Source organism: Esox lucius, chromosome 24, assembly GCF_011004845.1.
Source record: "Esox lucius isolate fEsoLuc1 chromosome 24, fEsoLuc1.pri, whole genome shotgun sequence".
Classification (NCBI taxonomy): Eukaryota; Metazoa; Chordata; class Actinopteri; order Esociformes; family Esocidae; genus Esox; species Esox lucius.
In genome coordinates, this window is record NC_047592.1 from 8,366,822 (window position 1) to 8,380,393 (window position 13,572).

Sequence of the window (13,572 nt, forward strand, 5' to 3'; positions counted from 1 at the left end):
CTCTTGATTTAGTGTATTTGTAGATGGGAAAAAACTGACCATCTTTGACTCTTGCTTGATCGTCATGGATGGGATCCCAAGAACATTAGAAGTATTTGGGCAAGATGGAACAATATTTGCGATATTTGAAAGCACCTCGACTTTCTGCTGTGGTACTGATGGAACACCTGCACTTAAAGCAACCCTTGGACAGGATGGTACAATAGATAACATTGCCTGTGCTTTGAATTTGTCTCTGTAACAACTATCTCGCTCAAAAGGAAAGCAGTTCAGCATCTTCAGAGTATTTGCTGCCCTTGTTGGTGGTTTCTCCCAGAGGACACTCTTAAATGTCGGCCAGCCCTCTACATCAAAATGATCAGACGAGACTGAATGTATTGATGAAAAACCAATAATACTAGTAACCTCTGGGCAAGAAAGGGAAATATGATTCATGCATGGTTTTTCCTCTCCTTCAAAATTAGCATCAGTAATAGCAGCTTTTGTTTGGCATGATGGCACCATACTCAAAGTTTCTCGGTCATTGAATGACATGAACATTTCATCAAATTGATAAAGCTGAAGAGACGGGAAACCTTGACACAAAGCAACATTTGGGCAGGGTGGTATAAGAGATAACATTGCCTTTATCATGACTTTATCTCTGTAACAACTGTCACTTTTAAATGGACAGTATTTCAGAGTCTCCGGAAAATCAACTACCCTCTTAGGTGGTTTCTCCCAGAGTACACTCTTGACCATCAGCCATCCCTCAACATAAGTATCCTCCAACATGATCAATTGTCTTGAGGGAAAACCAGTTATACTAGACACTGCTGGACAAGATTGGAAAAGGCAAGTCATGAATGGCTCTTTTTCTACTTCAAAATAAGCAGTTTTGGCTCGTTGGGCCGATGGGAAGCCAGGAAGCAAAGCTTTTGCCAAGCATGACTGTGCCATATTTGCCATTTTCTGTCTCTCTCTAAAAGTCATATCCTCAATTGAAGAAAGCTTGAGAATAAGCCTGTCTCTTTTCTTAAATGATTTTACACAAAATGGCTCCCTGTCAATATGCCAATCATCAAGAACTGCCTTGGATGGAAGTCTTGAGGGGAAACCAGAGGCCCTTGCATTTCTTGGGCAGGTAGGCCACAGACACACCATGCTTGGGATCACCCTAACATGAGGTACTAAGGAGGGAAAGCCTGGTGTGGTTGCTTTTTTGGGGCACGGTGGTAACATAGACACCATAATTCTAATCATGCTTTGCTCTTCGGATGATAATCTTTGAACTGGATAACATTGAAGAACTAGCACATCTTTATTCTTTGAAGTCCTCTCCCACAGTGGATTAATTTCCACGCAACTGTCATCTTCATCTGACACAATAGGAAGTTTAGAAGGTAAGCCAAGGACCTCGGAATGTTTTGGGCATGTTGGCAAAATACTTATCATACTTGTTGTGTCTTCTCGCTTCTTCCTAGGTACAGTGGGGAAGCCTGGAATCCTGGCATTATGTGAGCACGATGGTAACATATATACCATATTTTTTGCAAGTTCTTTGTCCGTTTGTCGCATTTCTGGCACAAAATCTGTAAATTTCTTCAGTGGCCTTTCCAAAATATGCTTAGTGTTAGCATGCCAAACATTTTCTGCTGACTCATGCAGTTGACTATAAGGTAAACCAAAAACTCTTGAAAGTCTAGGGCAAGTAGGCAGATAGTTAATCATACTTGGCTCTTGCCTTGGTGCAGAGGGAAAGCCAGGTATACTTACGGCTTTCGGACAAGATGGCAGCATTGTGGCCATATTTTTTAAAATATCAGTATGTTGATACACTGTGTTAACATCCTTTAAGTGGACCATCAATAATTTTGCCTCTCTAGGTGACTTGGTCAACAGAGACATCCGGTTCACTGGCCAATATGCTGCTTTGGTCTGGTTTATGGATGGCAATCCAGGAATTGTTGATATTCTTGGACAAGTAGGCAGAAGACAGAGCACACTTTGGGTTTCAGCGATGCTCTGTCTGGAGGGGAGTATAGAGGGGAAAGGTGTACTTCCCTTCCTTTGGCAAGATGGTACCATAACTGCCATTTTTTCAAAAAAAATGTCTTTATTTTTATAATGAGCTAAAGAAATTGGTATGATAGGCATATCACTTTTCCTCAGTGACTGTCTGTCAGCCAACCAATCTTCATCTTTAGACATGGATGGCTGTTTTGAGGGCAAACCTGAAACTCGAGCTAAACAAAGGCATGAAGGCAGAAGATTAACCATACTTAACTCTTGGCAGGATTCAGATGGAAAGCCAGGGACCCTTGCCTTCTTTGGGCATGTTTTCAATATGGCTACCATGTCTTTCATAATTTCAGTGTCTTTAAATGCCATTTCCCGATCTTGAGTAATAAGTCCCTCTCTTTTCTTCAATGGCTTCTTCCACAGTGAACTGTAGTCCACTACACAGCCAAAATCATTGGACGTGTTTGGAAGTCGAGAAGGTAAACCAGATATTCTGGATAGTTTAGGGCAAGTAGGACTAAGACTGAGAACACTGAACTCTTGTCTTGGCACAGAAGGGAAGCCAGCTATCAAAGACTTTTTTGGACAGGATGGTAACATGGGAACCATATTTTTCATGCCTTCTTTTCTCTCATATAAATTTGGAAGTGATGCAACTCCTTTCCTCAATGGACTTTCTATTATTGGTCTCCTTATAGAATGCCAGTAGTTCAGTTTAGAGTCTGTCAGATGTCTCGAGGGTAAACCAGGAACTCTGGAAAGTCTAGGATAAGTAGAAAGAAGATCATACTTCATGATCATTCTTGGGGAATCTAAACTCTGTGAAAGTTTTGAAGGGAAGCCAGGAATACTGACCTTCCTAGGACATGATGGTATAATAGATACCATAAATTTCAACATAATTTTGTCTTCATATGCTGTATCATGAGCTGAAGAAATTGGTTGAATCAGCACAGTTTTTTTCCTCAATGGCTTGTACGTCAGTGCATTTCGGTATTGATAACAATTTTCATACGAAGAACTGATTGGCTGTATTGAGGGCAAACCAGAAACTTTGGCATGTCTAGGACATGTAGGCCGAAAGTTAACCATATTCAGCTCTTGCTTTAGCGCTGAGGAACAGTCTGCAATACTGGCAGTTCTGAGGTGGGATGGTGTCTCTTTTCTCTGGGCAAAGGGGATGCCAGGAAAACCACAGATTTGGGGGCAGGATGGTGCCAAAGCAAACATATTCCTGGCCATTTCCCTATCATGATACACTGTGTTAACATCCACAAACATTTTTGTCCCAGTTCTTTGTAGCTTCTTAAACAATGGCTCTTCATCTACTGGCCAAAGTACTGCCTGTTTTGGTTTCTGATCTAAAGCTGGCCATCCAGGATCTACAGATACCCTTGGACATGTTGGACGAAGACTGGCCACATTTGGCACTTGCCTTACTGCTGAAGGACAGCCAGGCAGACTAGCTTTTTTTGGGCAAGATGGCAACATGGCTGCCATGGTTTTTATCATTGTGATTTCTTTGAATGATTTGTCTTGTAAACTAAGTCCTACTCTTATATCTAATGTCTTCTCCCATAGTGGAACTCGGTCCACAATCCAATCATCATTAGATTTGACTGACTGTTTAGAAGGTAAACCAGAAATTCTAGACAGTTTAGGGAGAGTAGGAACAATACTGATCATACTTGGTGTGTCCACCAACCTTTGCTGAGGTGCAGAAGGGAATCCGGGAATCCTAGCTTTATTTGGGCAAGATGGTAATATATCTACAATATTTATAGTACATTTTTTGTCTGTTTGTTGCATTCCCTGTCCTACTGAAAGCTTTCTTTTCTTCAATTCCCTCTTCAAAAGTGGGCTTTTGTTAGCATCCCAGTCAACATTATCTGACTTGATTGGCTGTTTAGAGGGCAAACCAGAAACACTGGATTTTAAAGAGCATGTAAACAGAAAATTAACCATACTCAGCTCAGATTCACTATTGTCACTTGGATGAGATGGGACAAGTGCTCCATATTCCATGTCTAAAGCAACTAAAGAAGAAAGTTCCATTACTGTCTTCCTATGAGTTGGTCTTTCCCTCACCAGCTTTTTATCTACATCCCAACTTACAGCCTCAGCCCCTTCAGTCTCCTTTAGTGTCTTGAAGGCGAAACCAGGTGCACTTGAGGCCATTGAGCAATTTGGCACCATATTTGGTTCTATTTGTTTTTCTGGGATTTCTGTTTTGGGTTGTGGTGCACATCTTTTTGTTTTAGTGTTTAATGCTGGCTTTGTTGTTTTTGGTTCTGGTGCTCCTCTTTCTGTGTTTGGTTGTAATACTGGCCTTAATGTTTTGGGTCGTATTACTGAGGGGAACCCAGGGATACTCGCTACCCTTGGACAACTTGGCAACAGGGCCACCATACTTTCCATTACTTTCTGGTCCTCATACAATTGTTCAAGAGCAGGGGTGATTATTGGGGTTCCTTTAGGTGGCTTCTCCCATAATGGGCACTTGTCAATAGGCCATTCTTCCATCCAAGCCTGAAATGTGTTCCTGATTAATATGGCTGACAATCCAGGAGAACTGACTTCTCTGGGGCAACATGGAAGCCTTGCAGACATCTCTTTATTTCTAAAGGGACAGGGGACACCAAGGATATATAAGTCAGGGGAAAGTTGCCAAGGTGGATGTAGAAAACATGTTATGGTGTTTAGAGAGCAAATGGAAAATAGTCCTCCATATTTTATTAAATGTAAACCTATCAGCTACATTAGCACTGCATGTCTTCACGATTTGCTAACATGTTTTACAACGAGTTGGACGAAAGTGACACACTTACCCCTCATCCATGGGTAGTGCTTGTTCCTCTGAACCTCTTAAATGTCTTGAACCTCTTGTTCCTTTGGTGGAATCTTTACAAGCATCTTTTTCGGGAACAGGTGTCAGCCCTGGCGTGAGATCTTTCTTTGTGTCTTTTTCCTTTGGCAGAATGGTCCGCGACCCTTCGTACGGCTGTGTGGCCTGCCGCTCAGTTAGGCGAAGTTGCCGGGCCATCCTCCTCTGCGGTCTACTTGCTACTTCCGCTATCCGTTCCGGCTCTGGTTTGGCTAAGGGTGTCCCTATCTGCACCGATGTCTCGGTCAAATAACTCCTAGTTCTGTAAAGTAACTTCATGTCAATAACTGAGGGCTCAGGTGAGCTAGGCCTTTGCACGGGTGCAGAAGGGATAGATGGTTGGGGTGTTGAAACAGGGAGTGTCCCAGCCGACATCTCCCCTGCCTGACTCTTTGCGGTTGGTTTTTGGATCGCAAAATATTGGCGCCCCGGAACAGAGGATGCTTGGGGGCTAGGGGGCACAAGAGGGGTCATGCTCTCAGGTCTGAGCGACAAACAAATCAAGTTCTGAGTTCAAAGTTCAAGGGAGATTGTATCTCGATAGCAACAATGTGGGCAGAAATAGGCATGTTTCCTTATCTCAAGCACGACCAGACAACATGTCAAGGGGTGCTGCTCTAAGAAAGGCATAAGCAAGAGCCTTGATGAGCATTTTACATTCATTCTTTAGCATACTACCAGAGGGAGCATCCTACTAGATTGCGAACAAAGTAGCCAACCACCAAGCGTACAATCAAAATAAGTCAACTGTGTAAGACAATCACTGGGCCAATTGATCCAGGTGATCGTTCTATGTAATGCAACAGCAATTCCACGTGAATTAAGTTGATTAAAGGTCATTCTGCTTACCAAAACCTTTTGTTACACAACTGACAAATGGGTAGTTTCCTATGAATCACAAGATTTCAGACAGATACATTATTAAAATGACCATGCATCCACAGGGTGATAAAAATGTAGGAATAGCTTTCTGTGCCAAAGCAAACAAGTGGTTACTTTTACAAAACCTTCCATGCTTCCATCAATTAGTTTAAATATAAATAGATCTGAAATGCTGAACCAAGACAGCAAAAGATATTTGCTGAAAAATTGTTTAAAGCAACCGTACTGTTTTACTGAAACAGCAGCCTATTGACAGTTATCAAGGACGTTATTTCTGTCATCTATACTGTACCTGATAAACAGCATCCCTTACACTTAAAAGAACACACAGATGACAAAACACCAGGAAAACATCAGCCATCCAAAGAAAAACAACAGATCCCCTACATAAGACGTTTCCTTGATGTACTTTTTTTTAAGTTTACACGTGAAACACATACCCCATTGCTGATATTTGTTTATGTGTAAGTGGATTTTACTCATCGTCAACATTTCGTCAACAACCTTGTCTTTCCAAAAAGCCTTCACCGTTTCATCTTACACTGTTGCCTTACAAACTCCATTACACAAAAGCAAACAAAAAACAGGCCATGCTCTCCAGTGACAGTGGAGGTAGATTTTTAGGTTTAAAACCAAATCAGCCACTCCAAGCTTAAAGATCACCACCACTATCTGTATAACTTTGGAATTGACTTACCCTGAAGCCGCCTGGACTGCTGGCCTCTGACTGGCAATACTGATCATTCCATTAGTGTGGGCTATATAGAGGATGACAGGGTAGAACATCATGAGGATAAAGTCCCACACAATGTAGGCAGAGAATCCTGGAAGACCTGTGCCCGCGAGTTGACGTTTTGAGCAAAGTTAAGCACACAGATCTTAAGCTAGGATTTTGCCGTGTTCAGTGTCCGTTAAAGGTGAAGTTTTTAAATGGTCCTACTTACTGGGAGTTGTGGCAGTGGTTGGTTCCTCCTCTGTCAATGTGCTTAAGTGTCGATGCAACTCTACAAGGGAAAAGAAAGGAAAAAGTTACACCTGATTCCTCTGAATGAGAGAATCGGCTTGGCAACCAGCCTGACACCTGTGAAGCAACCAGTAATTACCAACGAATTAAGTAAACACAATACGACGCTAACATGCCACTTTATTACGTTCAAATACAACAGAGGATTACAAACAAAAAATCTAGCCAGGAGCCAGGTGTTCTCATGATTTAAAGGATTACAGATTTAAAGGAATACATTTCACCATAAAACAGCGTTTTATCTGCAATTTCCTCATTGGGACTTAACGTGACATTTGGACTTTGTCAGTTAAGGTTGTATACCTGTCTCAGAGAAGGGAGCATTGATTGGTGCTGAGAGGGGGGGAGTGGAGACTGGTATCTGATAGGGGTGTTCAACAGGGAGCACAGGAGTAGGAACAGGATAGGGGGTAAGAGGAGAGGGTGAGGTGGGGAGCTCTGGAGGAGGGGAGATCAGCCTCTTCATTTTAGGGCGGACCTCAATGGGAACTACTTGGTCCGTCCATTCTGCAATCTGGGGTGCAACAGGGGGGACTGAGGTAGACAGAATGAAAGGAAGGAAGGGCAGAATGAAGAATGGAGGAAACAGTGCATGAAGGAATCATCCAATCTATAAATGTATCAACTAGTGGGGATCAAAATGTTACCCTGTAGACTACAGTCAGACTACCATGCATCCAATGTCAGTGCTTGGGGCTTAGACTCTGTACCTGACTGAGAGCCAGCAGCAGAAGCAGGATCTGCGGCACACGGAGAAGCACCAATTGCGTCAGATGGACCAGGGGCAATGGTAGTGGGAAGGCCAGGAGTGGGAGCAGTGGGATCAGGGGAAAGACCAAGGGTGGAGGACGTGGAAGTTTCAGGACCAGGAGAAGAGGATTTGGAAGGTTTAGGACCAAGGGTAGTGGATGTAGAAGGGTCAGGACCAGGGATAGATGGGGAACCTTTAGGATCAATTGTAAAATATGTGGAAGGTTTAGGACCAAGGGTAGGGGATGTGAAAGGTTCAGGACCAGGGGAGGAGCTTGTGGGAGGTTCAGGACCATGGGTAAAGGATAGAAAAGGTTTTGAACCAGAGGTAGAGGATGTGCAAGATTCAGGTCCTGACATGGAGAATGTGGAAGGTTCAGGCCCAGGGATAGAAGATGTGGAAGGTTCAGGATCAGTGGCAGAAATTGTGGAAGGTTCAGGATCAGGTGTAGAGGATGTGGCAGGTTCAGGATCAGGCATAGAGGGTGTGGGAGATTCAGGACCAGGGATAGAGGATGTGGAAGGTTCAGGATCAGTGGCAGAAATTGTGGAAGGTTCAGGATCAGGTGTAGAGGATGGGGCAGGTTCAGGATCAGGCATAGAGGATGAGGAAGGTTCAAGACCAGGGGTAGAGGATGGGGCATCTTTAGGGTCAGAAGCAGAAAATGTGGAAGGTTTTGGACCAGGAATATAAGATGTGCAATGGTCAAGACCAGGGATTGAGGAATGAGAAACTTTATGGTAAGGAGAAGAGGATGTGGATAGTTCAGGACCAGTGGTAGAGGATGTGAAAGGTTCAGGACTAGGGATAGAGGATGTGGAAGGTGCAGGATCAGGCATAGAGGATGTGGAAGGTTCAGGATCAGGCGTAGAGGATGTGGAAGGTTCAGGATCAGGGGTAGAGGATGTGGAAGGTTCAGGACCAGGGGTAGATACTGTGGAAGTTTCATGACCAGGGGTAGAGGATGTGAATGGTTCATGACCAGGAGTAGAGGATGTGGGAGGTTCAATACCAGGGGTAGAGGATGTGAATGGTTCATGACCAGGAGTAGAGGATGTGGAAGGTTCTTGACCAGTGGTAGTACAATATGTGGAAGTTTCATGACCACGGGTAGAGGATGTGAATGGTTCAGGACAAGGTGTAGATAATGTGGAAGGTTCAGGACCAGGGGCAGAGGATGTGAATGGTTCATGACCAGGAGTAGAGGATGTGGACGGTTCTTGACCAGTGGTGGTACAATATGTGGAAGTTTCATGACCAGGGGTAGAGGATGTGAATGGTTCAGGACTAGGTGTAGAGGATGTGGGAGGTTCAATACCAGGGGTAGAGGATGTGAATGGTTCATGACCAGGAGTAGAGGATGTGGACGGTTCTTGACCAGTGGTAGTACAATATGTGGAAGTTTCATGACCAGGGGTAGAGGATGTGAATGGTTCAGGACTAGGTGTAGAGGATGTGGGAGGTTCAATACCAGGGGTAGAGGATGTGAATGGTTCATGACCAGGAGTAGAGGATGTGGAAGGTTCTTGACCAGTGGTAGTACAATATGTGGAAGTTTCATGACCAGGGGTAGAGGATGTGAATGGTTCAGGACAAGGTGTAGATAATGTGGAAGGTTCAGGACCAGGGGCAGAGGATGTGAATGGTTCATGACCAGGAGTAGAGGATGTGGACGGTTCTTGACCAGTGGTGGTACAATATGTGGAAGTTTCATGACCAGGGGTAGAGGAAGTGAATGGTTCAGGACTAGGTGTAGAGGATGTGGGAGGTTCAATACCAGGGGTAGAGAATGCGGAAAATTCAGGACCAGGGGTAGATAATGTGGAAGGTTCACGACCAAGGGTAGAGGATGTGAATGGTTCAGGACAAGGGGTAGAAGATGTGAATGGTTCATGACCAGGAGTAGAGGATGTGGAAGGTTTTTGAACAGTGGTAGTACAATATGTGGAAGTTTCATGACAAGGGGTAGAGGATGTGAATGGTTCAGGACTAGGTGTAGAGGATGTGGGAGGTTCAGTACCAGGGGTAGAGGAGGTGAATGGTGGATTACCAGGGGTAGTGGATGTGGAAGGTTCTTGACCCGGGGTAGTGGATGTGAATGATTCAGGACAAGGGCTAGAGGATGGGGAAGGTTTAGGGTCAGGTGCTGAAGCAGCAGTGAGGATGGGAGCGTCAGTGCCAGACGGGCTTACAAGAGGGGCAGGTGAGGACAAAAGAGTGCAGTAAGTTGCTTCTGTTAGGTTAGATGAGGAATGAGAGGCAGTTACCAGGGATGAGGGTAGCACAGGGAAAGAAGGAGGTGAGGGGAGTGGAGACTGCAACTCGGGACAGTGGGGATTAACGGCCAAAGACTCGAATCGACCAGGCTGAGAGAAAGCTTTATTACATGGCGACTCCATGTTCTGCTTTGTCAGCACCAGAGGAACACGCTCCGCTGGGACAGGAGGAGACGGGCCCAGTGATAGGGGGGAGTCGGCAGGCATGGGAGGGCAGGTCTGGGGTTTGAGTGGCCTCCATTCACTCTGCCAGGGTACTGTAAGTGAGGTATTGAGAGGAAACACGGGTTTAAGGAAAATCACATTGTGGGAAAAAGACTGTCCATCCATTGATGTTTGTGTTACAAAACGGTTTGATATTTAAAGGCTTAGTGACGTCTGTCTCATCAGGGCACCCCACATACAAAGAAAGACGCATTCTGATTGCATTCTGCATTTACCATAGAGGTTTATTTGGCCCGGTTCTGAACATAGTACAAGACAATTGTGCAGCATAACAGAATCCAGTGACATGTGACAAGACCAAATTCAGTCACTTGCAATAGATTTCGTATATTAATTCATTTTTTGTCATATTACAAACCCGATTCCAAAAAAGTTGGGACACTGTACAAATTGTGAGTAAATCTCATAAACTTATATTTAATTCACAATAGAATATAGATAACATATCGAATGTTGAAAGTGAGACATTTTGCAATGTCATGCCAAATATTGGCTCATTTTGGATTTCATGAGAGCTACACATTCCAAAAAAGTTGGGACAGGTAGCAATAAGAGGCCGGAAAAGTTAAATGTACAGATAAGGAACAGCTGGAGGACCAATTTGCAACTTATTATGTCAGTTGGCAACATGATTGGGTATAAAAAGAGCCTCTCAGAGTGGCAGTGTCTCTCAGAAGTCAAGATGGGCAGAGGATCACCAATTCCCACAATGCTGTGGCGAAAAATAGTGGAGCAACATCAGAAAGAAGTTTCTCAGAGAGAAATTGCAAAGAGTTTGAAGTTATCGTCATCTAAAGTGCATAATATCATCCAAAGATTCATAGAATCTGGAACAATCTCTGTGCATAAGGGTCAAGGCCGGAAAACCATACTGGATGCCCGTGATCTTCGGGCCCTCAGACGGCACTGCATCACATACAGTAATGATACTGTAATGGAAATCACAACATGGGCTCAGGAATACTTCCAAAAAACATTGTCGGTGAACACAATCCACCGTGCCATTCGCCGTTGCCGGCTAAAACTCTATAGGTCAAAAAAGAAGCTGCATCTAAACAGGATCCAGAAGCAAAGGCATTTTCTCTGGGCCAAGGATCATTTAAAATGGACTGTGGCAAAGTGGAAAAGTGTTCTGTGGTCAGACGAATCAAGATTTGAAGTTCATTTTGGAAAACTGGGACGCCATGTCATCCGGACTAAAGAGAACAAGGACAACCCAAGTTGTTATCAGCGCTCAGTTCAGAAGCCTGCATCTCTGATGGTATGGGGTTGCATGAGTGCGTGTGGCATGGGCAGCCTACACATCTGGAAAGGCACCATCAATGCTGACAGTTATATCCAAGTTCTAGAACAACATACGCTCCCATCCAGACGTTGTCTCTTTCAGGGAAGACCTTGCATTTTCCAACATGACAATGCCAGACCACATACTGCATCAATTACAATGTCATGGCTGCACAGAAGAAGGATCCGGGTACTGAAATGGCCAGCCTGCTGTCCAGATCTTTCACCCATAGAAAATCTTTGGCTCATCATAAAGAGGAAGGTGTGACAAAAAAGACCTAAGACAGTTGAGCAACTAGAAGCCTGTATTAGACAAGAAAGGGACAACATTCCTATTCATAAACTTGAGCAACGTGTCTCCTCAGTCCCCAGACGTTTGCAGTCTGTTATAAAAAGAAGAGGGGATGCCACACAGTGGTAAACATGGCCTTGTCCCAACTTTTTTGAGATGTGTTGATGCCATCAAATTTAAACATTTATGTTGTATTCTGAATAAAATATTGAAATGTGAAACTTCCACATCATTGCATTCTGTTTTTATTCACAATTGTACAGTGTCCCAACTTTTTTGGAATCGGGTTTATACATGCTGTCAGGAAATTTGACACTGTTCAGACAATAAACAGTGTTTGCACATTCGCTGAAAAGTCAAACTAGGGTAGTTCATTTCCAAGATCCGACCAAGCGCATTTTCTGATCAGCCCCCAAAAAACTGCAATTAATTCTAAGATCAACTTTAAATAGATGTTTCAGAGCTGTGATGAAGAACGATCAGCTACACACAAATGCCGAACGGTTGGCTTCCCTGACAATATACTGTATGTTGAGGAATGTAATTTACTCTGGGCCTGTGTTCTACCTGTCTCAGGGGCCTGTGTTCTACCTGTCTCAGGGGCCTGTGTTCTACCTGTCTCAGGGGCCTGTGTTCTACCTGTCTCTGGGGCCTGTGTTCTACCTGTCTCAGGGGCCTGTGTTCTACCTGTCTCAGGGGCCTGTGTTCTACCTGTCTCAGGGTCCTGTGTTCTACCTGTCTCTGGGGCCTGTGTTCTACCTGTCTCAGGGGCCTGTGTTCTACCTGTCTCAGGGGCCTGTGTTCTACCTGTCTCTGGGGCCTGTGTTCTACCTGTCTCAGGGGCCTGTGTTCTACCTGTCTCTGGGGCCTGTGTTCTACCTGTCTCTGGGGCCTGTGTTCTACCTGTCTCAGGGGCCTGTGTTCTACCTGTCTCAGGGGCCTGTGCTGTATCTGTCTCAGGGGCCTGTGTTTTACCTGTCTCAGGGGCCTGTGTTTTACCTGTCACAGGGGCCTGTGTTCTACCTGTCACAGGGGCCTGTGTTGTACCTGTCTCTGGGGCCTGTGTTGTACCTGTCTCTGGGGCCTGTGTTTTACCTGTCTCAGGGGCCTGTGCTGTACCTGTCTCAGGGGCCTGTGCTGTACCTATCTCAGGGGCCTGTGTTGTACCTGTCTCAGGGGCCGAGGGCAGGCTGCTGGGCCTGGTCAGGCTTGAGCCCAGCTCTCCCAGCGAGTTGATGTATGATTTGGGCCGACGTGGGACAGGGAGGGGCTGGGAGGCAGGAGGAGAGGTGCCGAAAGCGGGATTGGTGGAGGCAAAGGAGAACAGGGTGGTGAAGGAGGGGACGCTCTGGGGTCTCCAGGCACTTGTGCGCGCAGCGGCATAGGTGGCTGAGAGAGGAGAGGAAAGTGGACAGGAATGGCTAATACAGACCGACGGGAAAAAGGACAGAAGTTGCAACCAAGCAGTAAACTTTCCCATACGTTAATGTACATTCGGTACCTGACTGCGGGATATCAGAGAATGACGGAGGAGGAAGGACAGACGGGGCGGAAGGTGAGGAGGAGACAGGCGGGGTGTAGGATGAGGAAGGCCCGGTGAACGACCCTGAGAGGGGTCTTGATGGAGAGAAGGTGGGGGGGCCCGGGGCCATTTGGCCCTCAGCAAGACCGGCGGGGACCAGAGACGCGGGGACACGGGGCTTCTGGGCCACAGATATGGGCACTGGGAGAAGAGGGTAGAGGGTGGAATGGATAGCAGAGGAGGAGAAAGAGAGGAAAGAGAAAATAAAAGGGCAGACAGTGCGGAACAAAAAGTTGAGAAATGAGAAGTGTTCAGGCATTATCTTACTACTTCATTGGCTAGGCTAAATGTATGCATGCTTTCGCTTAAAACTAGCCAAAGTACTCAATAACTAAACTATTCCTCAGAACAATACAGCAAAGTAGCATTCC

At 45.1% G+C, this 13,572-nt stretch overlaps 1 protein-coding gene across 1 annotated transcript in view; it reads right to left on the minus strand.

Moving 5' to 3' along the window:
* Positions 1 to 13,572, minus strand: part of ehbp1l1a (EH domain binding protein 1-like 1a) — a 40,127-nt gene that overhangs the window by 15,219 nt on the left and 11,336 nt on the right. The window contains exons 9-14 of the mRNA XM_034290424.1: positions 13,121 to 13,342; positions 12,787 to 13,008; positions 7,502 to 10,075; positions 7,095 to 7,325; positions 6,712 to 6,771; positions 6,465 to 6,525 (exon numbers count right to left, since the gene is read on the minus strand). Of these exons, the coding sequence (XP_034146315.1) occupies positions 6,465 to 6,525; positions 6,712 to 6,771; positions 7,095 to 7,325; positions 7,502 to 10,075; positions 12,787 to 13,008; positions 13,121 to 13,342 (3,370 nt within the window). The remainder of the gene's footprint in view (positions 1 to 6,464; positions 6,526 to 6,711; positions 6,772 to 7,094; positions 7,326 to 7,501; positions 10,076 to 12,786; positions 13,009 to 13,120; positions 13,343 to 13,572) is intronic.